Source organism: Carcharhinus amblyrhynchos, chromosome 2 (genome assembly GCF_965287045.1).
Source record: "Carcharhinus amblyrhynchos chromosome 2, sCarAmb.v2.hapA, whole genome shotgun sequence".
Taxonomy (NCBI): Eukaryota; Metazoa; Chordata; class Chondrichthyes; order Carcharhiniformes; family Carcharhinidae; genus Carcharhinus; species Carcharhinus amblyrhynchos.
Window position 1 is genome coordinate 11,272,742 of NC_137325.1, and position 26,135 is coordinate 11,298,876.

General features: G+C 44.8%; 2 protein-coding genes across 7 annotated transcripts in view; one reads left to right on the forward strand and one right to left on the reverse strand.

Annotated features, from left to right (window-relative positions):
* Positions 1-47, reverse strand: part of fars2 (phenylalanyl-tRNA synthetase 2, mitochondrial) — a 452,664-nt gene extending 452,617 nt beyond the window's left edge. For 3 of the 4 annotated variants that reach the window (XM_080202025.1, XM_080202019.1, XM_080202043.1), the window contains exon 1: positions 7-47. The gene's annotated coding sequence lies outside the window, so the exon portion shown is untranslated. The remainder of the gene's footprint in view (positions 1-6) is intronic. The other variant, XM_080202035.1, reaches the window with a different exon arrangement.
* Positions 48-208: 161 nt separating this feature from the next.
* lyrm4b (LYR motif containing 4) overlaps positions 209-26,135 on the forward strand; it is a 182,709-nt gene continuing 156,782 nt past the window's right edge. For all 3 annotated transcript variants that reach the window (XM_080202062.1, XM_080202071.1, XM_080202078.1), the window contains exon 1: positions 209-397. In XM_080202062.1, the coding sequence (XP_080058188.1) occupies positions 312-397 (86 nt within the window). In that variant the 5' untranslated portion in view covers positions 209-311. The remainder of the gene's footprint in view (positions 398-26,135) is intronic.

The window sequence follows — 26,135 nt, forward strand, 5'->3', positions numbered from 1 at the left end:
ACTCACCTCTTTGCAAAAAAAAACCTGACAGCTTCCCTTCCTTAATTAACGCCCACAGAACTGTCAATAGTAAGACGCTGGATTGCCAGTGGCGAGAAAGCCGATGTGCATATATTTTTTAAATAATCAGTACTCGGAAATGTGACCGGCGGGTCGTCTCTGCAAGGTGCAAGTGGAACGGTGCCCCGCTCTTTTTTTGAATCCCTGACGGTCGAGGATTCCACGGACAGCCGTTACCAGCACAACATTCCATTTCAGGCACGCGCGCCCGGCCGCTGGGGTCCTGCACGGCAAAGACCGAGAGAAGGAAGATGGCGGTGCCCACAAGCAGTCAGGTGTTGTCGTTATATAGGATGATGCTGAAGGAAAGCAAGAAGTTTTCCAGTTACAATTATAGGTACAAAAAAAAACAAAAAGTTTTTTTTTCCTCTCTTCCCTCCCCGCGAATGTTTATCAGTTACGTAAACTTCTTACCGACCTAAAGTGATAATGGAGATGCCGGCGTTGGACTGGGGTGGGCACAGTAAGAAGTCTCACAACTCCCAGGGTAAAGTCCAACAGTCACTCGCCTGATGAAGGGGCAGCGCTCCTAAAGCTCATGCTACCAAATAAACCTGTTGGACTTTAACCTGGTGTTGTGAGACTTCTTGCTCTGCAAATTGAAGTGACCACCTGCCAGCATCTAGTGCAAACAACTTACGTTTGTTGACGAGCCTATTTTTAACCCAGAAAAACTTGTAATCGAGTGCAAATGGGAGGCGACTCTTAAAAGCGATAGGCTGGCAACGTACAATGTCAAATTTAAATATAAATCTGTTTGTTAGTATCACAAGTCGGTTTACATTAACACCGCAGTGAAAATTCCCTCAGCACCACACTCTGGCACCTGTTAGGGTACACTGAGAGAGAATTTAGCATTGCCAACACACCGATTCAATGTCTTTCGGACTGTCGGAGGAAACCTGAGTACCCAGAGGAAACCCACACAGACATGGGGAGAACATGCAGACTCTGCACAGAGGGTGACCCAAAGCTGGGAATTGAACCTGAGTCCCTGGCACTGCAAGACAGCAGTGCTAACCACAGTGCCACTGAACTGCCCTGATTTGAGATGGTTCTAGGGCTGGATGAGTTCCATACATAAATAAGGAGGGGTGAGGCCACAGAGTGAAGTTACTGTGAAAATCCCCTAGTTGGCACACTCCTGTGCCTGTTCAGGTACACCAATGGAGAATTTAGCATAGTTAATGCACTTAACCAGCACATCTTTTGGACTGTGGGAGGAAAGGGAAGCACCTGGAGGAAATCCAAGGAGAACGTGCGGGCTCCGCAGAGAGAATGACCCAATGCTGGGGATCGAACCCAGGTCCCTGTCGCTGAGAGGCAGCAGTGCTAACCACTGTGCCATTGAGCTGCCCTGATTTGAGGTGGTTCTAGGGCTGAATAAGGTTACATAAATAAACAAGGAATGCTGAGCCCACAACGGGATTTTGACCGACCCAAAAATGAGAATGAAGGTGTTTATGGACCGGGAATCGGTATAAATGCAAGTCTTTGTTTCATAGTGTCTTTTGCAGCTGGCAGACAGTCCAGAATGTGCTTTACAGCCAATGATCTGTTGTCACCAATATAATGTTGGAATAGGTCTGCCTGCTTGTGGATCTGTCTCCATGTCCTTGGGAAATATCATCCAAGGAGGAGAAAGGATCTAAAGATATACATACCCTTGAGGGGCACAACATGTTTCTTCATTGTAAGGGGATCAAAGGTTATGGGGAAAAAATCAGGAGAATACGGTTAAGAAACATATCAGCCATGATCGAATGACAGAATAGATTCAGTGAGCCAAGTGGCCTAATTCTGCTCCTATATCTTGTGATCTACGGCCTAAACCACGTTAGGAACAGAGTCAACCAACTAAGGACAATACTTGTACAACAGACACATGAAACAATGTAAAGAAAATTAGAGAAAATGTATCAGTCACAGAAATGTAGCATTTGTGACTATGATTAGGGCCATTTTAATAGAATGAAGGGTAGAAACTGATTTGGAAGAATGCGACGTGATGTGGGAAAGGTAGACATGAATTTAGTAGATGATAATATGTTCAGAGACTTTGGAGAGGACAGGGATGTTTGTAATTGGGTGATAATTTATAAGGATAGGGACTGAGGATAACTTTTTTTTAAGGGAGGGCTGTTCTCTGCGAAGAGAGAACCAATAAGAACATATCAGTCAGAAAGTGAAGTTGAATGATCGCTTATTATTGGGGTCAAAGGAGAAAATGTTGAGTTTGGAGAGGGCAAAGAAGAGATAGGATAGAAATTAGAGAATGACACAAGATCAGGACTATGACAGAAAGGAGCCTGAAAAATGATTTACTTGATGGACAAGTGGACAAAGGAGTCAGCAGCTGAATAGATGGCAAGTTCCACATTGATTTGATTTGATTTATTATTGTCACATGCATTAGTATACAGTGAAAAGTATTGTTCCTTGTGCATTATACAGACAAAGCATATTGTTCATAGAGAAAGAAACGAGAGTACAGAATGTAGTGTTACAGTCAGAGCTAGGATGTTCAGAAAGATCAGTTTAATTTGAGGTAGGTCCATTCAAAAGTCTAATGACAGCAGGGAAGAAACTGTTCTCGAGTTGGTTGGTATGTGACTTCAGACTTTTGTATCTTTTTCCTGATGGTAAAAGGTGGAAGAGAGTATGTCTGGAGTGCGTGGGGTCCTTAATTACACTAGCTATTTTGCTGAAGCAGTGAGAACAGAGTTAGTGAATGGGAAGTTGATTTGTGCGATGGATTGGACTACATTCACAACCTTTTGTAGTTTCTTACAGTCTTGGGCAGAGCAGGAGCCATACAAAGCTGTGATACAACCAAAAAGAATGCTTCCTATGATGCATCTGTAAAAGTTGGTGTGAGTCATAGCTGACATGCCAAATTTCCTTAGTCTTCTGAGAAAGTAGAGGCATTGGTAGGCTTTCTTAACTAGAGTGTCGGCATGGGGGGACCAGGACAGATTGTTGGTGATCTGGACACCTAAAAACTTGAAGCTTTCGACTATTTCTACTTCGTCCCTGTTGATGTAGACAGGAACATATTCTCCACTACGCTTCCTGAAGCCAATGACAATCCCCTTTGTTTTGCTGACATTGAGGGAGAGATTATTGTTGTTGCACCAGTTCACCAGATTCTCTATCTCATTCCTGTACTCAGTGTTTTGAGTATAATGATATAATCAATAGTGTAATCAGAATCAATGGTGTAATCAGACAAAGGCCGCATGGATTTACAAAAGGGAAATCATGTTTGAAACATTTACTGGGATTCTTTGAAAATGTCAACGGTAGAGTTAACCGAGGAGAGCTGGTGGATGAGGTCTGTTTAGACTTTCAGGAGGCTTTCGACAAGGTCCTACGTAGCAGATTACTTTGTAAAGTTAATGCGCAAAGTTATTGCAGGAAGTGTCTTGACATGGATAGAAAGCTGGTTAGCAGATTGGAGATCTCATTGAGACATATAAGATGATGAATGGGATGGATAGGATAGAGGTGGAGAGGCTCTTCCCGCTCAGAAAGGACAGTAGGACTAGAGGGCACAGCCTCAAGATAAGGGGGGGCAGTTTAGAACGGAGTTGAGGAGGAACTTCTTCACTCAAAGGGTGGTGAATCCCTGGAATTCTCTGCCCGTTGAAGTGGTGGAGGCTGCCTCGCTAAATATATTTAAGACGCGAGTTGATAGGTTTTTGATAGGCAAGGGGATTAAGGGTTATGGGAAGAAGGCGGGAAAGTGGAACTGAGCCGCAACAGATCAGCCATGATCTTATTGAATGGCGGGGCAGGCTCAAAGGGCTAGATGGCCTACTCCTGCTCCTATTTCTTATGTTCTTATGAAACAAAGAGCTAGAAGAAATGGGTCTTTTTCCGATTGGGAGGCACTGATTAGTGGGGTATGGGAAGGGAACTGTGCTAGGACCCCAACATTTCACATGATTTGGATGAGGGAGTTAAATGTATTAAGTCTAAATTCGCAGATGATGCAAAGTTGGGTCAACTGTGAGAAGGATGCAGAGATGCTTCTATGTGATTTGGACAGGCTGAGTGAGTGGGTGTTTGCATGGCAGATGCAATATAATGTGGGCAAATGTGAGGTTATCCACTTTGGTAGCAAAAATAAGATGGCAGATTATATGAGTGGGTGTAAATTGAGAGAGGTGGATACTCTGTAGTGTCCTCAAGCATCAGTCGCTGAAAGTAAGTACGTAAGTACATATAGCAGGCAGCAAAGAAGGCAGATGATACGTTTGCCTTCATAGCAAAAAGATTCCAATAAAGAAGGGATGTTTTACTGCATTTGTATCAGGCATTGGTGAGTTCACACCTGGAGTATTGTGTGCAGTTTTGGTGTCCTTACCTGAGGAAGAATGTTCTTGCCATGATTCCTGGGATGCCTGATTGTCATATGAGAAGTGATTAAGTTGGTTAGGATTATAGTCATTGGGAGTTTAAAAGAGTGAGACGAGATCTCAGAAACTTACATAGTTCTAATAGAATTAGGCAGGATAGATTCATAAAGAATGTTCTCAATGGTGAGGGAGTCTGAAGTTTGAGGATAAGAGGTACATCTTTTAGGACTAAGGTGAGAAGAAATTTCTTCACCTGGAGAGGGGTGAATCTGTGGAATTCAGTATCATAGAAAGTAGTTGAGGCCAAGATGTTGGCACAGCGCTTAGCACTTCTGCTTCACAGCGCCAGGGACCCGGGTTAAGTTCCCAGCTTGGAATCAGTCTGCATATTCTCCCCATATCTACACGGGTTTCCTTCAGGTGCTCCGGTTTTCTCCCATGGTCCAAAGGATGTGCTGGTTAGATGCATTAGCCGAGCAAAATTTTCCCACAGCACACCTGAACAGATGCTGGAATATGGCGACTAGGGATTTTCATGGGTAACTTCATTGCAGTGTTAATGTAAGTTTACTTGTAACACTAATAAATAAACTTTAAACTGAACTGATTTTAAGAAGGAGCTAGATGTAGCTCTTGGGGTAAAGAGATCAAGGGATATAAGGGGGAAGGCATGATCAGGGTACTGAATCTAATGATCAGCCATGATCATAATTCTTGAAGGACCAAATGGCAAGGACGTTTGAGGCAAAGAGCAAAGTAATAAACCAAAAGAGGAATCTGGGGAAGGAATGCCAGAGTTCAGTCTTGTTGGATTGGGCAAGACCTTGAAAGAATTTCCGGATGAGGGAGGTGGATCTAGTGCAGGACAAGAAATGGGCACTGGAATTACAATGATGGCATAGAAGAAGTCAAGTCTAGAAGTTAGAAGTAGTAAAGTCATGAAACTGAGGTGGTCCTTGTTGCAGAAGTAGAAATAAGTAGCATTGCTAATTATCAGTATTTGCAATTAGAAGCTGAGCCCTTGGTCAAATACATCTTTATACACCAGTTCAGCCTCAGTGAGCAGCTGTAAAACCTAATGACAAGCTCATGATAGGAATCAAGTATTTTGGCTTTAATCTTTTATCTTTCCTGTGTTCAATTGGGTAGACAGAGGCAGTCATGAATCTGGGTGTCATTCACATACTGAAGGAAACTGACTTCATGCCCATGAATTATATCACTGAGGGACAACTTGTAAATGAGAAAAGGGAAGAAGCCAAGGATGGAATTTTGGAGTACACCAATGATTGGGCAAGAAGGAAAAATAATTGCTACAGAAACACAGACATTCAGTAGAAATATTGTCCTCTGGAATGCAGGCACTGTCTCCTGCCTCATCCCATCAGGCCCTGCTGTGTCTTGCCCTTGGCTGAAGCTTCACAAAATGTATTCTAAAAGCAAACTACATCCATTTTATAAATTCAAAATTCATGTTTGAAATGAGAAATACTTGTTATTCATTTAGAGCTGCCTTTTATAGCATCATCCCTTTTCAGTGTTCTCCACAGTCTAAGATCATTCACTCTTAAGTCAGTATTATGTTGGTGTTTTTTAACCCATGATTATGTGTTATTTTAGAGCAGCAGCACCCCCCCCCCCATCTATAGCAGTGTGAATAGTCTCATTCTTTACAACAGATAATCGCTTCACAGTGGGCATTGGAGCTGATGTGTACGGAGAATGTGAAAGGAAAGGATTGGGAAAGGTGATTAGTAGCTGAAACAAAGAATCTAGGGCAAGGTTTGGCAACCAAAAATAATAACATGATTTGCTTAATTAATAAGAAACACAGCCTTAACAGCCACAATGCTGTTGCTCAGTTGCCAATAATATTGATAAGCAAGACAGTCACAGTTCAAAAATATTTTCAAAGATTTTTTAAAAATTATTTTTAATTGAAACTTTCTCACAGTACAATGTTAATAAAAGTCTTCAAATACAAAACAAGCCACTTAATTACAATCAAAATAGGTTCAGTTGATTGGGTCAGTAGCTGCACATGTTCTTAAAGAACCAGAGGTTGCAGATCCCTGGTCCAAGGTTATCCTGACCCTGCAGGTGTGAAGATTGGAATTGTACTGGTGGAACACCTGAGGTTGAATATCACCAGAAGCCTGATGGGAATGACAACATCATTGACAGAATCAAGGGGCTATTGAAATCTGTCACCACTGATACTGGAGTCATAGAGGAAAAAGATATTTGAGAATATGTTCATCATGGAACTTTTTGGAAAGCTTTTTCCAGAGTGCTGTAGGTGAAGATATTGAGGTGGGCAGTGGGAAAGATATCCAGATGAAGAGGAGGACAAGCAAATGATTGAGAGTGTTCTTACTAATCACATGGTTAGGAGCAGGAAGTTACAAAAGGATTTCGACAGACTAATTAGATGTAACAATGGCAATGGAGTTAAATATGGGGAAGCCTGAAGTTATTCATGTTGGACCTGAGAAAGACATGTAGTGAGGGATGAGAGGCCATTGGAAGAACAAATAGATTTAGATGTCATATACATAAATCATTAAAATATAATGTACAAGGAAAAAAGTTGTACTTTAATGTTGGCCTGCTTGAGCTCTCAATCATCCTTGTTATAGTTGATTTTTAAAATCCTTTAATAGGACTGGGCATTGCTGGCAAGGTCACCATTTGTTGTGCCTCTGTCATTGCCTTCAAACTGATTGGCTTGTTCATCCATTGCAGAGGGCTGTTGAGAGTCAAGCACATTACTATGCATCTGGAGTCACGTAGGCCAGACCAGGTAGAGATAGCAGCTTTCATTCCCTGAAAGGCATCAATGAACCAGATTGCCCTCTAACATCTCTCTTATTCAGCCTAATTCAGCCTCTTCATCAATTTCTACATTTTGCTTAATGATTCATTTGATTTGCCAAAGTTTCATACACACGTTAATTTGTAATGATGAATGAAAGTATTCAGTATAACCATGTTGTCATTGGAGGTGGCCTGGATTGTTCAGTGTTCCTCCCAAGCTACCGTAGCCTGTGCACTGCAATGTATTTTATCCTTTCTGTTAACTCAATTTTTATTTCACAGAAAATCTATTATACTTGTTGTGGTGCAATCATCGTTCTGCATCATTGCACTGCTCTACTGTCGCAAGGTGCAAGAGGGAGGTTCATTTCCCCTTGACTTTATGTTGACCCAAGAAGGCCGTTTTGAACTTGTAAATGTTTAATTATGGAAGTTGGCCGTTATTGCAGAAACGCAGTTATAATTTATAAGCACTGCTTGGTAGTTGGCTGTTTTACTGCAATTGCAGCTATGTGACAGGTCCCAAGAGCAGGGCCGTAGTCAGTAACATCTTGATACTTACTGTTGCTTTCTTATGCTGTGCTGGGGAATTAAATACTGTTATACTTTATATGATGTTGTGGGATCTTTTACATCCATCTTGAGAAGGTAAAAGGGACTCAGTTTCTCATGAAACCCAAAACATGGCATCTCCAACAGTGCAACACTCCCTCATTATTTCTTAAACCTATACACTTAAGTGATGGGACTTGAATGCATGATCTTCAGGCTGAGCTGTTATCCTTGTCCTCAATTCTGCTTCAACAACCTTGAAACATTTTCCATAATTAGTGTGTAGATAAAAGAGCTACAAGGTATAACTTTAAGAAAACCGTACAAATGTTCTGTCAAGGTTTGTTATTCTGATGCTGTGAAATCTACCCTGTAACTTGGCTAGAATGGAGTCGGCTAGGTTATTCTAATGCTGTTCTGGTTGACCCCTGTCCCTGTGCCCTCCCCCCCTGCCCCCCGCACTCCCTCCCCCCTGCCCCCCGCACTCCCTCCCCCCCTGCCCCCCGCACTCCCTCCCCCCCTGCCCCCCGCACTCCCTCCCCCCCTGCCCCCCGCACTCCCTCCCCCCCTGCCCCCCGCACTCCCTCCCCCCCTGCCCCCCGCACTCCCTCCCCCCCTGCCCCCCGCACTCCCTCCCCCCCTGCCCCCCGCACTCCCTCCCCCCCTGCCCCCCGCACTCCCTCCCCCCCTGCCCCCCGCACTCCCTCCCCCCCTGCCCCCCGCACTCCCTCCCCCCCTGCCCCCCGCACTCCCTCCCCCCCTGCCCCCCGCACTCCCTCCCCCCCTGCCCCCCGCACTCCCTCCCCCCCTGCCCCCCGCACTCCCTCCCCCCCTGCCCCCCGCACTCCCTCCCCCCCTGCCCCCCGCACTCCCTCCCCCCCTGCCCCCCGCACTCCCTCCCCCCCTGCCCCCCGCACTCCCTCCCCCCCTGCCCCCCGCACTCCCTCCCCCCCTGCCCCCCGCACTCCCTCCCCCCCTGCCCCCCGCACTCCCTCCCCCCCTGCCCCCCGCACTCCCTCCCCCCCTGCCCCCCGCACTCCCTCCCCCCCTGCCCCCCGCACTCCCTCCCCCCCTGCCCCCCGCACTCCCTCCCCCCCTGCCCCCCGCACTCCCTCCCCCCCTGCCCCCCGCACTCCCTCCCCCCCTGCCCCCCGCACTCCCTCCCCCCCTGCCCCCCGCACTCCCTCCCCCCCTGCCCCCCGCACTCCCTCCCCCCCTGCCCCCCGCACTCCCTCCCCCCCTGCCCCCCGCACTCCCTCCCCCCCTGCCCCCCGCACTCCCTCCCCCCCTGCCCCCCGCACTCCCTCCCCCCCTGCCCCCCGCACTCCCTCCCCCCCTGCCCCCCGCACTCCCTCCCCCCCTGCCCCCCGCACTCCCTCCCCCCCTGCCCCCCGCACTCCCTCCCCCCCTGCCCCCCGCACTCCCTCCCCCCCTGCCCCCCGCACTCCCTCCCCCCCTGCCCCCCGCACTCCCTCCCCCCCTGCCCCCCGCACTCCCTCCCCCCCTGCCCCCCGCACTCCCTCCCCCCCTGCCCCCCGCACTCCCTCCCCCCCTGCCCCCCGCACTCCCTGCCCCCCTGCCCCCCGCACTCCCTGCCCCCCTGCCCCCCGCACTCCCTGCCCCCCGCACTCCCTGCCCCCCGCACTCCCTGCCCCCCGCACTCCCTGCCCCCCGCACTCCCTGCCCCCCGCACTCCCTGCCCCCCGCACTCCCTGCCCCCCGCACTCCCTGCCCCCCGCACTCCCTGCCCCCCGCACTCCCTGCCCCCCGCACTCCCTGCCCCCCGCACTCCCTGCCCCCCGCACTCCCTGCCCCCCGCACTCCCTCCCCCCCTGCCCCCCACACTCCCTGCCCCCCGCACTCCCTCCCCCCCTGCCCCCCGCACTCCCTCCATCCCTCGCCCTCCCCCCTCCGCGCCCCACCCGCGCCCTCCCCCCTCCGTTCCCCCCCCGCGGCCTCCCTCCCTCCCTCCCCCTCCCTTCCCCCACCAAGGCAAACTTTGCCCTGGATGGTGTCCTGCTTCTTCAGTTTTGTTGTGCTGCACTCATTCAGGAAAGTAGAGTAGTTCACCACACTCTTGATTTGTGCCTTTTATATGGTGGGCAGGCTTTGGGAGTTAGGGTATGAGTTATTCACACAGAATTTCCAACCTCCTAAGGTACTTGCAGCCCCAGTATTTGTGTGGATAATCGAATTCAGTTTTTGGTCAATAGTAATTGCCAGGATGTTGATAGAGGAGGACTCAACAATGGTAATGCCATTGAATGTCAAGGGAAGATGGTTGGATTTTGTCTTACAGATGTTTATTGTCTGACAGTTTTGGCACAAATGTTACTTGCCACTTATCAATTCAAGCCTGAATGTTGTACATGTCTTGTTGCATATGGACACGGGCTGCTTCGGTATCTGAGAAGATATGAATGGTGCTGAACATTATAAATCATCAGAACACTCCTCATTATGATGGAGGATAGGTCATTGATCAAGCAGCTGAATATAGTTTGGTCTTGGACATTACTCTGAGGAACTCCTGCAACAATGTCTCTAGATTGAGATGAGTGAGCTCCAACAACCATCTTCCTTGATACTCCGTCTAACTCCAACCAGTGGAGAACGTTTCCCTCTGATTCCCGTTGACTCCACTTTTGCTAGGGTTTCTTGATGTCACGTGGTCAAATGCTGTCACCTCACCTCTGGAGCTTAGTTATTTTGTCCATGTCTAGACTAAGTCTGTATGATATAGGTATCAGATTTCTGAATTTGTCAAAGAGACTTGCCTTAATTCTAAATGCCATTGGTAAGCCTTTAAGAAGCCTAACCCCAAACAAGCCTCACCTTCCTGCCCTCAAAATAACATATCTGTGCTTAAGCACTTTTTATTGGACAGCAATAGCAGGAGACCACTATGAGTGACCGACCAGATGAGCAGCACAATGCAAAAAAATGTGGATGTGTATTTCCATCAACTTAACCAGAATATGCAAACACACTACATGCAATTGAATGGAGGTTGCGTAACAGCAGCTTGACTCTGAAACCTGGTACCAAGCACTAGGTGTAGCAAACAAAAACAAAATGCTGGAAACACAACAATTCAGACATTGCATCTGTGGCGGACTAATGAGTTAATATTTCAAGTATAACAACTCTTTTATTTGTATAGAACCTTCCTAAGAAGAGGAAAATGTAGGGAAAGAATTCCAGAACTTAAAGACTAGACAACTTGCAGCACAGCGATCAGTGGTGGAGGATTAAATTTGGATCTGCAAAATAGAGGTAATAAAGGCATGAATGAGGGTGTCAGCAGCAGATAAGCTCAAATGGATGAAGTCTGATGATATTACGGAGATGGAAAGAAGCAACCTTAGCGATGACTGAATAGGCAGTTGGAAACACACCTCTGTCAAATATGACGCTGAGATTACAAAGAGACTGTTTTAGTCTCAGACTTCCATCAATGTGACGGATGGAGTTAGTAGCTAGGGAGTTAAGTTTGGAGAGGAAACCAAAATTGATGGCCTCAGTCTTCCCAATATTTAATTGGAGGAATGATCGGCTGATCAAGTACAGGATGCTGACTAAGCGGTCTGAAAAGTTAGTGACGTGGAGAAGTCACAGGGTGGGGAGATTATGTAAGGATGGGTGCTATCTTTGTACATGTGATAACTGGCACTATGGTTTTGGATGGTGTTGTTGAGGGGCTGCTTATTATATGAGAGGTAAGTGTCTAAGGGGGACACCAGAGGTAACAGTTCAGGTGTGGGAGTAGAAACATTTGCAAGTGATACTCTGGTTACAATTATATAAGGATGGAACCACAAATGACGTGTCATTTATTACTTTGGTAAGATATAATCCTTCTCAAACTTTTTTGAGATTTTCCAGAATTATCTGTTTTAGTTGTAGTAACAGTGGTATTTTGTCATTTATTTTCCTGGACATCTAAACATGTGAACTCATAACCCACCATCAAAAACTATAATCCTACACTTTCCTTTTCAGCTATATAATGCCTGCATTCAACATGGTGGAATACATAGAGCGTTGGATATTAGCCACTTGGATATTAGATATCTGATTTCAATTCCACATCCCAATCTTGCTGATTTCTAAATGTTTAATCCAGGCCGACATGAGGATCTTAATGCATGGCACAATCTCTTCACCCTGAAGAGCTGACTCAAAAGACAAGGCACCTTAATATATTTTACTGGGAGAATTTAGATTTTTATCCTTGCACCTGAATGATGCATGTTGGCTTAATGTATTGCAGCAACACTCCCACCACCACCACCAAATAACCGCACCCCCCCAACCCCAACCCCCACCCCCCTCAACTACCTGCTAAAGAGCTGTATGTGCAACTTCCCAGTAATTACGTTACTTCACATTTAATACAACAAAAAGGGAAGAATTTTAGACACAACAGGAAACAATCATTTTTCTGGTGTTTTATTGTGATTTAATTAAACCTGCAGTATAGTTTATGTTCCTTTCAATGTAGTTTATGGCTTTGACTGGAGTCACATAAAATTAAAAGCTTCCACTTTGCATGCTCTTTGGCTTAATTGTTTATGCCAGATTTTCACATGTTTTTGCTGAATTTTACATGCTAGTGAGTTTGGCAGAAAATATAGGTGTAAATTGATAATAGGAAAATTGATCATTTTGAGTGTAACTTCCGGAATTATGATCTTTTTCCTTCACCCCGATGATTAGTGGGTTGTTAACATTGGCCATTAAAGGGACAAATGAATTGCATTCCAGGGTGCTGTGAGAGGTGAGGCAGGAAACTGCAGAGGCTCTATCTCAAATTTTTAATTCTACAGGGAAGTGCTAGAGGACTGATGTGGTTCCACTTTTCAAGAATGGTGGTAAAGATGAACCAGGAAATTACAGACTGGTGAGTCTCACGTCAGTGATAGGATAACTTTTGGAGAAAATTCTTAAGGAGAGAATTAATATCCACTTGAAAAGTACAGGAAAATAGGACTGTCTTTAGAGGCAGTTATTGTTGGTGCAGACTTAATAAGAACATAAGAAATAGGAGCAGGAGTAGGCCATCTAGCCCTTCGAGCCTGCCCCGCCATTCAATAAGATCATGGCTGATCTGTCGTGGCTCAGTTCCACTTTCCCGCCCTCTCCCCATAACCCTTAATCCCCTCTCTTATCAAGAATCCATCAACCCGCTTCTTAAAAATATTTAGCGAGGCAGCCTCCACCACTTCAACGGGCAGAGAATTCCAGAGATTCACCACCCTTTGAGTGAAGAAGTTCCTCCTCAACTCCGTTCTAAACCGCCTCCCCTTTATCTTGAGGCTGTGCCCCCTAGTCCTACTGTCTTTTTTGAGCGGGAAGAGTCTCTCCACCTCTATCCTATCCATCCCATTCATCATCTTATACGTCTCAATGAGATCTCCCCTCATTCTTCTAAACTCTAACGAGTGCAAGCCTAGTTTATTCAGCCTCTCCTCATAGCTCAATCCCCTCAACTCCAGTATCAGCCTAGTAAACCTCCTCTGCACTCCCTCCAGGGCCAAAATATCCTTGCGCAGGTTCGGCGCCCAAAACTGCACACAGTACTCCAGCTGCGGCCTCACCAATGCCCTATACAGCTGCAGCAAAACCTCCCTACTTTTATATTCAATCCCCCTCGCTATGAAGGCCAGCATCCCATTCGCCTTCCTGACCACCTGCTGCACCTGCAAGCTGGGTTTTTGCGACTCATGCACAAGGACCCCGAGGTCCCTCTGCACCGTCGCCTGCTGCAGTTTTTCGCCACGTAAGTAATAGTCCTTCCTACCATTCTTCCTACCAAAGTGGACCACCTCACACTTGCCAACATTAAATTCCATTTGCCGTTTCCTGGCCCATTCGCCCAGCCTATCTAGATCCTTCTGCAGACTCTCCACACCCTCCGCACAATTTGCCTTTCCCCCAATCTTGGTGTCATCAGCAAATTTCGACACCCTGCACTCGGTTCCCTCCTCCAGATCATCTATATAAATGGTAAATAGCTGAGGCCCCAGCACCGACCCCTGGGGCACCCCACTAGTCATCAACCGCCAATCCGAATAGCACCCATTGACCCCCACTCTCTGCCTCCTATTTGACAACCAATCCTCTATCCACGCTAACACCCTACCCCCAACTCCATGTCCCCTGACCTTCTGCAATAACCTCTTGTGAGGTACCTTGTCAAACGCCTTCTGAAAATCCAGAAAGACCACATCCACCGGCTCTCCTCTATCCACTGCCCTCGACACATCCTCATAGAACTCCAGTAAATTTGTCAGACACGACTTCCCTTTAATGAAACCGTGTTGCGTCTGCCCTATCAAGCAATTCCCTTCAAGATGCCTCGCAATTTCCTCCTTAATGACGGATTCTAACATTTTACCTACCACAGACGTTAAACTAACCGGCCTATAATTCCCCGCCTTTTGCCTGGCACCCTTCTTAAACAATGGCGTAACATTAGCCGTTTTCCAATCTTCCGGCACTTCCCCGGAATCCAGCGACGTCTGGAAAATAACCACCAAGGCATCCACTATAACCTCCGCCATTTCTTTCAGAACCCTCGGATGCATTCCATCCGGTCCTGGGGACTTGTCCACAATCAGCCCCTCCAGTCTGTCGAGCACCACCTCTCTAGTAACAGTAATGTCATTAAGACCCTCCAGTCCTACCACCTTTCCATCGCTAACACCCGGGAAATTATTCACGTCCTCCTCCGTGAAGACAGAAACAAAAAAGTTATTCAAGACCTTAGCCATATCCCCATCCCCTACCACTAGCTCCCCTTTCTCATCCTCTAAAGGACCAACGTTCACTCTAGCCAGCCTCTTCCTTTTTATATATTTATAAAAACTCTTGCTATCGTTTTTTTATATTAAGTGCTAGCCCAGCTTCATAGCTTCTCCTACCCTCCTTTATCAACTTCTTTGTCAATCTTTGTTGACATTTAAACCTTTCCCAATCCTCTTCTCGCCCACTGCTCTTAGCTACTCTAAATTCCTCCGCTTTTAATTTAACACTTTCCTTCACCTCCTTCGTTATCCACGGCTTATTACCTCTCCTCCTACTGTCCTTTTTGATCATCGGAATAAATTTCTGCTGAGCACCAAGAAAGATCTCCTTAAAGATCCTCCACTGCTCCTCAGCAGACCTACCTTCCAACGCGCTCCCCCAGTCAACATTCGCCAATTCTTCTCTCATCCTACCATACTCCCCTCTATTCAAACAAAGGACGCGTGTCCGGGAACCCACTTTCTCCTCCTCCATCTGCAACAGAAACTCCACCATGCAATGATCACTCTCTCCAAGAGGATCCTTCACCGCAAGGTCCCTAATTCTACCCGCCTCATTACATAGCACCAGATCCAAGATAGCTCGCTCCCTCGTCGGCTCCAACACACACTGTTCAAGGAAATTATCCCGGCAGCATTCCAAGAACTCCTCCTCGAGCCCACCTCGTCCAACATGGGTCGACCAATCAATATGCAGATTGAAATCTCCCATAACTACTGCCGTCCCACTCCTGCACGCCGCACTTATTTGCGTGTTAACAGCCCGCCCCACCTCCAGATCATTATTTGGGGGCCTATAGACGACACCCACCAGCGTCTTCCTCCCTTTGCTGTTCCTAATCTCCACCCACAACAATTCCACTTTCTGCTCTTTGGCTCCGATATCATCCCTTGCTACCACCTTGATACTATCCTTAATCAGCAGAGCTACGCCACCCCCTCTTTCCTCCTGCCTATCCTTCCTAAACACTTGATAGCCCTGTACATTCAGCTCCCAGTCCCTGTCACCTTGCAGCCACGTCTCTGTAATGGCCACCAGATCGTATCCATTTGTGTCGATCTGCGCCACCAGCTCATCCACTTTATTCCGAATGCTTCGTGCATTCAGATAAAGCGCTTTCATCCCAGCCTTCACCTGGACCCTACTTGCCGTAACGCCACCAATTGGGACATCCTCGGCCTCTTCCCTTACCTGTACCCTATCCTTAACTTGTAGGACCTTTTCTGCACTGTATGACTCTATAAATTGCTGTTGATTGGTGTACACCTTTTTAATTGAACAGTGAGATAAAATGTGTATTGTATTTACTACATTAATTCCCGATTAAATTACTTTACTATCTTAGATGTGTCCAAATTTTAAAACCAAAGAGCTACACTGTTGTCTTTGAATGAACAGCAGTAGGTCTTTTTTAGTTTTTTTAACACAAGTCATTTACTTGTGTTAAAGATAGAAGTTACAGGAAGCATTAAATTTATGTCATTTACAAGTAAAATTTACTGTAATGGGTTCCATTTTAATTACTAACTAGACAGCTGCAATGTGTGATGTGTGACAATCAGATGTAAGATTAAAAGGCCCCAGGTTGTAAGCAGTGAAATTCAATAGACAAATAGATGTTTATTGCCTATTGTTATGTAAGATATGTGCAACTTGATTTTCACTATATATCCCCCTGTACTCTGTATCCTTTTCAACAAATTGAATAATCTGTGCAACTTCTAACTTGAAGATAATCATGAATTTACAAATGTTTGTATTATTTTGCATCTTACATCACATGTTTTGCCAAAAATAATAACCTTGGCAGCTTTTGAATAAATAGCTTAAATTGAGTCTATCTAAAAATGCATAATGTGGTACCATTTCTATTTTTCTGCATGTTTAATCAGGAAAAGTACCAATACCTTCGGCATTGCCTGTGTGGCACAAATCCATTATATTTTCCAAGGATGTTACTGATGACTGATTACCCAGTCTTCAACAACAACCTTTGTGACTACCAATGGTACTCCATTGCCTCTATGTCCTTTACAGTATTCAAAACAATTCCAAACGTAAAATCCACTGGGATGTTGTAAATTGGAAATAAAAACAAAAACACTGGAAATGTGCAATAAGTCTAGCTGCAACTCCAGGCCAGACGTTTTCCATAGGTTGACCTTTGAAAAGGCAGCCCTGACATCTGAAATGGTGACCCCAGATACAGGTTCATCCGAGGCTTCCGGAATAGAGGGTGTGCTCTCGCTGACCTCTTGCTCAAAAAGGGTGTAGAATGCATTGAGCTCATTGGGAAGGGGTGCGTTCGTGCTGGTGATTTTACATGCCTTCATTTTGAAGCTTGTAATGTCTTACAGACCTTGCCATAGTCGGCGGGGGTCCATGTGACTACCCTGGGACTCTATTTTGGTCTGGTACTGTCTTTTGGCATCTTTGATGGATCTCTTGAGATCATGTCTGGCTTTCCTGTGTAGGTCAGGGGGCGCCTGACTTGAACGCCTCTGACCTAAACTTCAGCAATCCATGGTTTCTGGTTGAGAAACACACGGATTTTCTTCTTTGGCACACAGTCTTCTACACACTTACTGATGAAGTTAGTTAATGTAGCAACATACTCCTTCAGGCTTGCCACAGAGTTTTTAAATACTGACCAGTCTACTGACTCTAAGCAATCCAGTAGGGGAGATCATACAATTCCTCAGACCAACATTGCATGACTTTCTTTGACGGATTTTCCTGCTTCAGTTTTTGCTTGTAAGCTGGGAGCAGGAGTGCAGCCTTGTGGTTTGATTTGTCAAAATGTGGGCAGTCAATAGAGTGGTAGGTAGGCATGTTTTGACATTTGTGTAGCAGTGGTCTAGGATGTTTGGGCTCTGGTGGAACAGGAGTATGTGTTGGTGGTATCTTGGTAGGATGCTCTTGAGCTTGACCTGATTGAAGTCCCCAGCCACGATGTTTCGACGAAAGGCTGTTTGTGGTGGTGTCTATTTCGTCCAGTAAGGTCTTCATGTCCGCATGGGGTGGGATGTAAACTGCTGTCAGGATAATGGAGGTGAACTCCTGCAGAAGGTAGTAGTGGCGGCATTTTAGCGTCAGGGATTCTAGGTCTGGGGAGCAGAAAATCACCAGAATTGCTATGTCTAGGCACAACGAGATGTTGATTAGGAAGCATACCCCACCTCCCCGAACCTTGCCTGAGGCCGCTGTATGGTCCATTTGGTGGATTGAGAAGCCCTCTGGTTGTATGGTACAGTCCAATGAAGCAGGAGTGAGCCATGTCTCCATGAAACAGAACACACAGCAGTTCTTCAGTTCTCTTTGAAAAGTGAGTCAAGCTTGTTTTCCAGAGATTGGACATTTGCCGGGAATAAGCTGGGGAGGGGGCCCTTGGGCCAACATTGTTTCACTCTCATACTTCCTGGAGTGACTGCTTCTTTTCGGACTTGGGAGATGGTAAGAGTCGTATGCAATGTTAAGGGTATAGGTGCATCCAGTGAGTTCTTCTCTCTGGTCGGATGAAGGATTTGTTACCTTGTTTGCATTGGCAGATGGGTCTGTGTGGCCAGGCATTCCAGATCACTGTTGGACTGCAGTTTGGCTTTGAAGATCATTGGATGTCCAAACCATGTTCTAAAGTGGATGGGTTGAAGGCTGGTAAGTGGATGATATCCCTGGAGTTGTGATCACGGATGAGCGATGGCCAGGTCCATGTGTTGAAGTCCTCAGGGTCAGTGTCAGATCGGCGTTTTCCTTCGGAGGTAGGAGGATCGCTAGACATGCAAGTAAATTTACAAGAGCAGTATCAGTGATTAGGCTGTGGGAGTTGATTTTTAGGAGCAATTGCAGAGTGCTTGAGGCCTCCAAGAGGTCACAGCTCTCTGATCAGAGGGTTGGGGGGGGCAGTTTTGGAGAAGGCTCCAGCCCCAGGGATGCAGGTCTGGTCATTGGAGACCATCAGAGCGAGGGCCTCAGCTTCAGTGGTATTTTCCTGATCTCTGGGAGTCTGCAGAGTGAAGGCTCTGGCTTCTAGGATGTTTTCTTGTGCACTGGGAGCTGTGTCGTGAAATTCCCAGCTCTGGGACTGCAGCACTATCTGGGTCAGTTTCAGGGTGGGTGTCTCCAGGGTCCTATGGGCTGCCAAATCTGTTAGATTTAATTAGGACGTTGTTAAAACATTTAAAAGATTTAAAATGAAGTTTTAGAAGCATAGACCAAGAGTAAAAGATAGAATTAGAAGGTATGCTGGGCATAGCTTGCAAGAAATCGCTTTGCTCTGGTGCTGTCTTAAAACCAGGATGCAGTACAAGTCAGCAAGGAAGGGATGATGGGCAAGCGGGACAGGATATAGACAAGAGTCCTGGATGTGCTGAAGGTTGAGACCACCCTGGAAATATTAGAATTAGTTGAATCTGGAAGTGACAGAGGCAGAGTTGTAGTGATAGGTGTTCTGAGGCTGGGACAAGGTGAGCAACATTAAGTAAATAGAAACAGGCAGTCCTTTTAACAGAATGGAAATCATCTTGCAAGTTAAGCTCAGTCTTGAATAGGACTTTCAAATTTTCAAATCATCTATGCTTTTAATGTAAGCAAATCCAATGCTGTTTCATTTAGAGCTGGTGTACTTGGTCACCACCTTGGTCCCCTCCAACACGGTATGCTTGGCCAGTTTCCCAGGCAGTAAGAAGTCTGACAACACCAGGTTTAAGTCCAACCGATTTATTTGATAGTAAACTCACAAGCTTTCGAGGTTTACCTCTTCGTCAGGTGAGTGAAGAGTTCTGGCCTCAGACAGAGCATATAAAGCACAGACAGTTTACAGATTACTGATTAGAATGAGAATCTTTACACCTAACCTGCTATTCAAGTCTTAAAGTGGCTAACAATGTAAGTGGAAGGTGCACTGATCACAGGTTAAAGAGGTGTCTATTGTCTCCAGACAGCACAGTAAGTGAGGTTTTGCAAACCCAGGCAAGTCACGGGGGTTACAGATAGTGCAACATGAAGCCAAGATCCCTGTCGAGACCGTCCTCATGTGCGCGGAACTTGGCTATCAGTCTCTGCTCAGCGACTCTGCGCTGTCGTGTGTCATGAAGGCCGCCTTGGAGAATGCTTACCCGAAGGTCAGAGGCTGAATGCCCGTGACCACTGAAGTGTTCGCCAACAGGAAGGGAACAGTCTTGCCTGGTGATTGTCGAGCGATGTTCATTCATTTGTTGTCGTAGCGTCTGCATGGTCTCCCCAATGTACCATGCTTCGGGACATCCTTTCTTGCAGCGTATTAGGTAGACAACGTTGGCCGAGTTGCAAGAGTATGTACCGTGTACTTGGTGGACGGTATTCTCATGTGTGATGATGTCATCCATGTCGATGATCCAGCATGTCTTGCAGAGGTTGCTGTGGCAGGGTTGTGTGGTATTGTGGTTTCTCAGGCAGCAGCAGGGGTATAATGGTCTAGATCTCCCGGGAGCTGATGGTGTGCCGCTTATTGGAATGATCCAGGAGGGAAGCCTTAGCTGTGATGCGCTCCAAGGTGTCATTCACGAACAAGTTCATTATACTCATGGCCTAGGAGGAGATGACGGTGTCGTGCTGAACCTGCTTTATCACTTTTTTAGTTGGAGTAACTGTCCTTCCTGGTTCTCTTCCTCTTCATGCTGCTCTTGGGTGCCAGCTTCTTGATGATTTTCTTGGCACTCTTCTTCTTCACAGCTGCTGCTTTATTATCCTCCACCACGGTTTAAGATCACCCTCAAAATGTTTCATTTATAAAAAGTACTTCACGTACAATTAATTGGAATGACTGTTACTTTACAAGCGAACATAGCCAATCTTCAAATATTGAGATCTTATGCGTAGCCATTGAATGAATGGATAATTAATCTGGTGTAACATGTATCAAAGGGCATATTACATTGTTAATTTAACCAATTGATTTTTTAAGCATGCATAAGTAATGCAGAAGCCACGACACAACCTGGAAATACCACAGGCTTGTCACATGATGCAATATTCTGCCAGATCTTGTACCATCCATAATGTCAATTTTCTTGTGCTATAGAGAGCAGTGTTTCAAGTAGTTAATTTGATTGTAAGACTGCGAGATCATAAAACATCCATTAGAGCTTCTAATGTCCCTGCCCCCAGTATCTCAAATCTTTGTGAAATGCGTCATTGTTCAAGAGACAGGATGCTGATACTGAAGATACATTTGTCTAATGGTGAATTTTGTATCCCTTGCCTGTGGCTATAGATAGATTGAGTGAAGAAAATAAGATTACTAGCCTTATACTAGAACGTTGAGTTTATCAACATATACTATGCAATGATTAGTCATTTAAATATAAACTTAAGTCCTTAAGTATCTCTATAAGATCTGTATTGTATTTAACTGGCACTTCTTCCTGACTGTACTTGGTTTATTAATGTAGATAATAATGCATATTTCCAAGTGATCTGTAAGACAGTAAATATATTTGAAAGGTTCTCATCAGAAGCAATGAGAGGAAAGCTCATTCAGTGTCTGAGCAGTAATTGGAATCCCCAGGTTGGATCCAGGTAGAATGTTGTTTCATACTGAATAATTTTTGTAATTTGACTTTCTCATCATCAAACTGTTTGCTGGTGGTATTGTGGTTTCCTTGTATAGTTTGCAGATGAAAAAAGTGCTCCGTGCCATAAGAGAAAATCTTATAAATTTAGGATCTATGATCTGAAAGAATATTGGATCATGTGAAGGAATATTTGGTATTTCTCTTTTTTTTTAGACATTGGATTTCAGAATATGTGTATTGAATATTGTATATTCCACAATTATGTTGATGTCAAGAATAAGTTAGATTAAATTGTGAAAAGTTTTTTGTTCATTTGTGGGACATGGGCATCACCAGCTGACCAGAATTTGTTGCTGATCCCTAGTTACCGAGGGCAGTTGAGAGTCAACCACATTGCTGTGGCTCTGGGATCACATATAGGCCAGACCAGGTAAGGATGGCAGATACCCTTCCCTACAAAACACTGATGAAACAGATGGATTTTCCAACAATCGACAATGGTTTCATGGTATTCAGTTGATTTTTCATTCTAGATTTTTTTTTATTGAATTCAAATTCCATCATCTGCCGTGGTGGGATTTGAACCCGCGTCCTCCGAACATTAGCTGAGTTTCTGGATTAATAGTCTAGAGATAATACCACTAGGCCATCTCCTCATTGTGCATACATAAATATATCTGCATATTTGTGTGCAGATATTTGTTTGTCTTAATCCTGTTTTGAGAGTTAATTTATGGAATAAATACATTTTAGTTTTGGACTGTCTGTATCTTTGCATATAGCTCTATGAATTGACCTAGCATTTGTTCATGGCATTGTTGCAGGAGTACATAATTTTAAAATGCCGGTATGTAAATAGATTTAATCCCAAGTGAATTGATAAAACAATTGCTTACAACAGGATGCATTTAGCTAGGTGAAGATGAGCAACACAATTCATTCTGACACAGCAAAGCAATGAACTGTCTTCAGAGAAAATCATTGCATAAGTTGAATCATTTTATGATCACGCATGTTTTGACAGAGTTATGAATAACGAATATATGAAAAAAACCCTTTGTTTCCAAAATCTATATTTAGGGATGAATGAAAGTGATCACAACAATTTAGCATTGACCTAGATTCTTGTTCTGCTGTGAGCTTTTGCTAGTCTTTGCAGCGTTTACCATGCATGCAACATGCTGTAAGTGAAATACAAAATACATTGATGCATTTGGAGAAGTATTTTAGAAAAATTTTAAATTAATCTGATGAGACTAGAATGTTTCACTAGCTAGAATTTAGGTATTTTATTGACAGTTTCATTAAACTGAGCTGTAAGAAAGATGGATATTATTGTACTTGCAATTCACATAATAGACTTAGCAAGAATTTTATTTCACCAAACCTAGATAGATCATGGAAATATTGCAAATTCTATCCTAATTACAATACATTATCTTATGGTGCTGTAATTTTTCTGGTGGACTTGATGTTCATATTCTTTCTCATTGAGTAGCTAGGCTTTGCCAGTGCTGCCCAGTTGTGATCTGCCATGACAGTTTAAGGTTCTTCTTCCAATCCCACAATATTTTTCATTATAGCCTCATGGAAATTGAATTGAAGGCCTATTTCTTTTCCTGAAATGTAAGTATAATTTCCCTGCCAGGACAATAAATTTTTGCTTGTAAGATCTAGGTGATTCAACATCAGAAAGCCACACCAACTCTACTCCCCACATTGACCATTGCAACTGATGATCGATTTCAAATTACGTAGAGAATAAAATAAGGTTTTCAAATGATAAGCTACAAAATTTATGAAACTACCTATTCCTAAAAAAGTTATCATTCAGTAATGGACAGCAGTCCATGTCTGGAGCTATCAACTGTCGTGATCCCATCTTGTTGTAAATGCCACTCAGTAACTGACATTTTGAAGTGTGGGAATAACAAGGAGCTAATACTTATTTTAAAAAACCGGATAAGTGGAACTGCCTCGAACTTCAAAATTCAGACCACATTGTGTTGAGTTAATATTTTTTTGTCCCTTTGGTTTGCATATATGTCATTTTAACATTGTATCAACCTAGTTTTAAAATTCCACTAACTTCATAGAAAACGAAAATAGATTTTCAGGAGCTACATTTGTCTTATTTTAAAAAGTTGACCTAGAATTAATCAAAAATCTTTTTGATGGGGAGATGTGTTTACAATGCTAAAATGAGTATGTTGGAACTGTTGCCACTGTTACATTTTTGAGAGCTCCAGTGCAATTTATGCTCATATATTGCAGACAGGTCTTTCAGTTTTGTCCAGCATTGTTCATCTCATGTTGTATTCTAATCTCGAGAAAATGAGAATTTTTTAAATGGCTGATACCAGGTGTAACTATTGTCAGCCATTACCTAATATGTTCAGTTGTGAGTTGAAAATACAACACTTAGTTTGAAACAAAAAATAATGTCAATACATAACATCTAAAAAGAGAACAGAAAAGTTTATATTTTGGGTGCAGATCTTTCTTCAGTGGAATCATGATTTCAGCTATGTAATCAATCATTTCAAGTGAGTCATGGGCAGATATATCAGATATTGAAAGAAACAGTGTTTAATCAACCATGGGAGTTGGATTCTTGGAGAAAATAGAGGTAATGTAAAAGGTTGAAAATGTAGGTTTTCAAATATGAAATTAAAACAGGTTTGAAAAGGAGGATAAAGCTAAAAATCTGAAGTTATTATGTTCAAACCAGTATGTTACAGGGTGTCTCGGAGGCAGATGGTTCAGAGAGTGCTAGGAAGAATCATGGGAGAGTTAGCATTTGGTCTCGGCAAGATATTGTTCTCCAAGATTGCATTGAGCTTTGCTGGAAGCGTATGAATCCAATAACAGACAAGTCAGAGTGCAGATGGGAGGAGGAGTTGAAGTGGCAAACTGCAGATAGAGTCATGCTTGAAATCACAACATAGGTATTTAGCAATGCAGCCATCTCATCTTTGTTTAGTTTTCCTAACGTAGGTGTCAGCGCATCATGAGTAATGAACTGAATATGCCAGTAAATAAGAAATTCACATTTCTGTCTCATAGGAGTGTTTGCTGTTCTGAACAACAGTATGGGGAAAAAGTAAATGGGCAAGTGTTAAACATCCTGTTTCTACACAAGAAGGGTAGGTACTAAGGGATGAGTGACTAGAGAAAGTAATGGTAGGAGTCGAAGCAAGGGTATTGGAGTATGATGACATTGATTAGAGTCTGTTAAATGTTTGGTCATGGAGACATGGACTAAAGGGAGTGACGAAGAGCCTTGAGAGAGTTGGCATTTGGCCTCAGGAAGGCAGAGGCTCTGCTGTACAACATCAGTTGTGTTGTTTGTGGCATTCTATTAGGGGATGATCTTATCAAAAAATCTAAGTGCCAAACAAGCACGAAAACAGGAAGGTTTCAGATCCTTTTTTTTTCAGTGAGGCCACAAATTAAATCTTTTACCATTTAGTACAAAAAATGAGACGATCTGATTCCTGCCAGTAGAGAGAATAAGAAGAGTCTATTCTCACCGGAAAGCTGGCTGCTCACACAAGGGCGCTGTCGCACTGTGCAAATCTCTGTCTGCATATTGCCCCGATTACCCCTCTTCCTGGCTGGTTGCCACCCCAATATCCACCCCAGTCGATCACTCCCCACCCCCCTCAGAGTACTGAGTGCACAGCTCCCCCTGGCTGATCCCCAATTGCAGAGTGCAAAGCACCTCCCCACCATTTCCCCTTAGGGATTACCATCATCATCGCCCCGCTACTTGGTACTGCCAGGGTCCCAGGCTGTCACTGCCCCCGCCCCTCCATCCCAGACTTCCCTGGGTGCCTCAATGACCTCCAGCCCCACTGCGAGGCCACCACATCAAGTCCTTGTTGTTGGAGACCTTATGTGATCTTCGCAGTGAGGACCTTCACCGGCGAGGCAATTGAGCCCAGACAATTCTGTCCCAGGCTCACTAATCATATATAAATCCAAATTGCGATATTAAAATCACATGAGGTTGATCACAGCTTGTCAGTAAAATTACAAGAGCGATGTAACTGGGCACGAACTTGGTTTTTTGCCTCTCTCATAATCTTACTGGCTCGTCTTGCCCATCAACCTGCAGGATGAGCTGGTATAGAAAGAACAAAGAACATCCCAGCACGGGAAACAGGCCCTTCGGCCCAACGAGCCCGCACCGCCGCATCTTCCCACACCTACCCCGCCCTGCGTGTATGTGAGTGGAACCCCTAATGTAGCCAGATTCAGGGGAGAATAGCGTCAATTTGGTACACCAATCAGCCTAAGAGCACATCTTTGGGGTGTGGGAGGAAACCGGAGCGCCCGGGAGAAGCCCACGCAACCACAGGGAGAATGCGCAAACTCCCACAGACACAGGCCCAAATCCATGTATCTGCACAGCTAGCAGTGATAGTCACTGAGCTGTTGCAGTGCCCATCTGCTGATCCAGGATTAAGCACACACAACGACACGAAGTACTCGGCCACTCTCGGAACCTCCAAGAGCAGCCCACGCACGACCCACTGTGTGCGTGCCCCTCGTTTGACAACAAGGTGGACCGACCCTGTGGAATAAAAAAACAATACGTTAACATATAAAACTACATTTCCGGTGTCGTCCCGAGGCTCTGACCCTATTTAATACCCTCTACTATAACCCTCCATCTTGCTTCGCTCATGTGTCTGTCTAAGTAAACCTTAAACAAGTCCAACGTGCCTGCCTCCACCACCCTACTCGGCAGCGCATTCCACACCCCCACGACCCTCTGCGTGAAAAACCTTCCTCTCGTATCCAAATTATACTTCTCCCCCCTCACCCTTAGATCGTGACCTCTCGTAATTGTCCCCAATCTAGGGAAAAGCCTACTACTGTTTACTCTATCTATTCCCATCAGTATTTTATATACCTCTATCATATCACCCCTTAATCTCCGTCTTTCTAAGGAGAAGAGCCCCAGTTTCTCCAACCT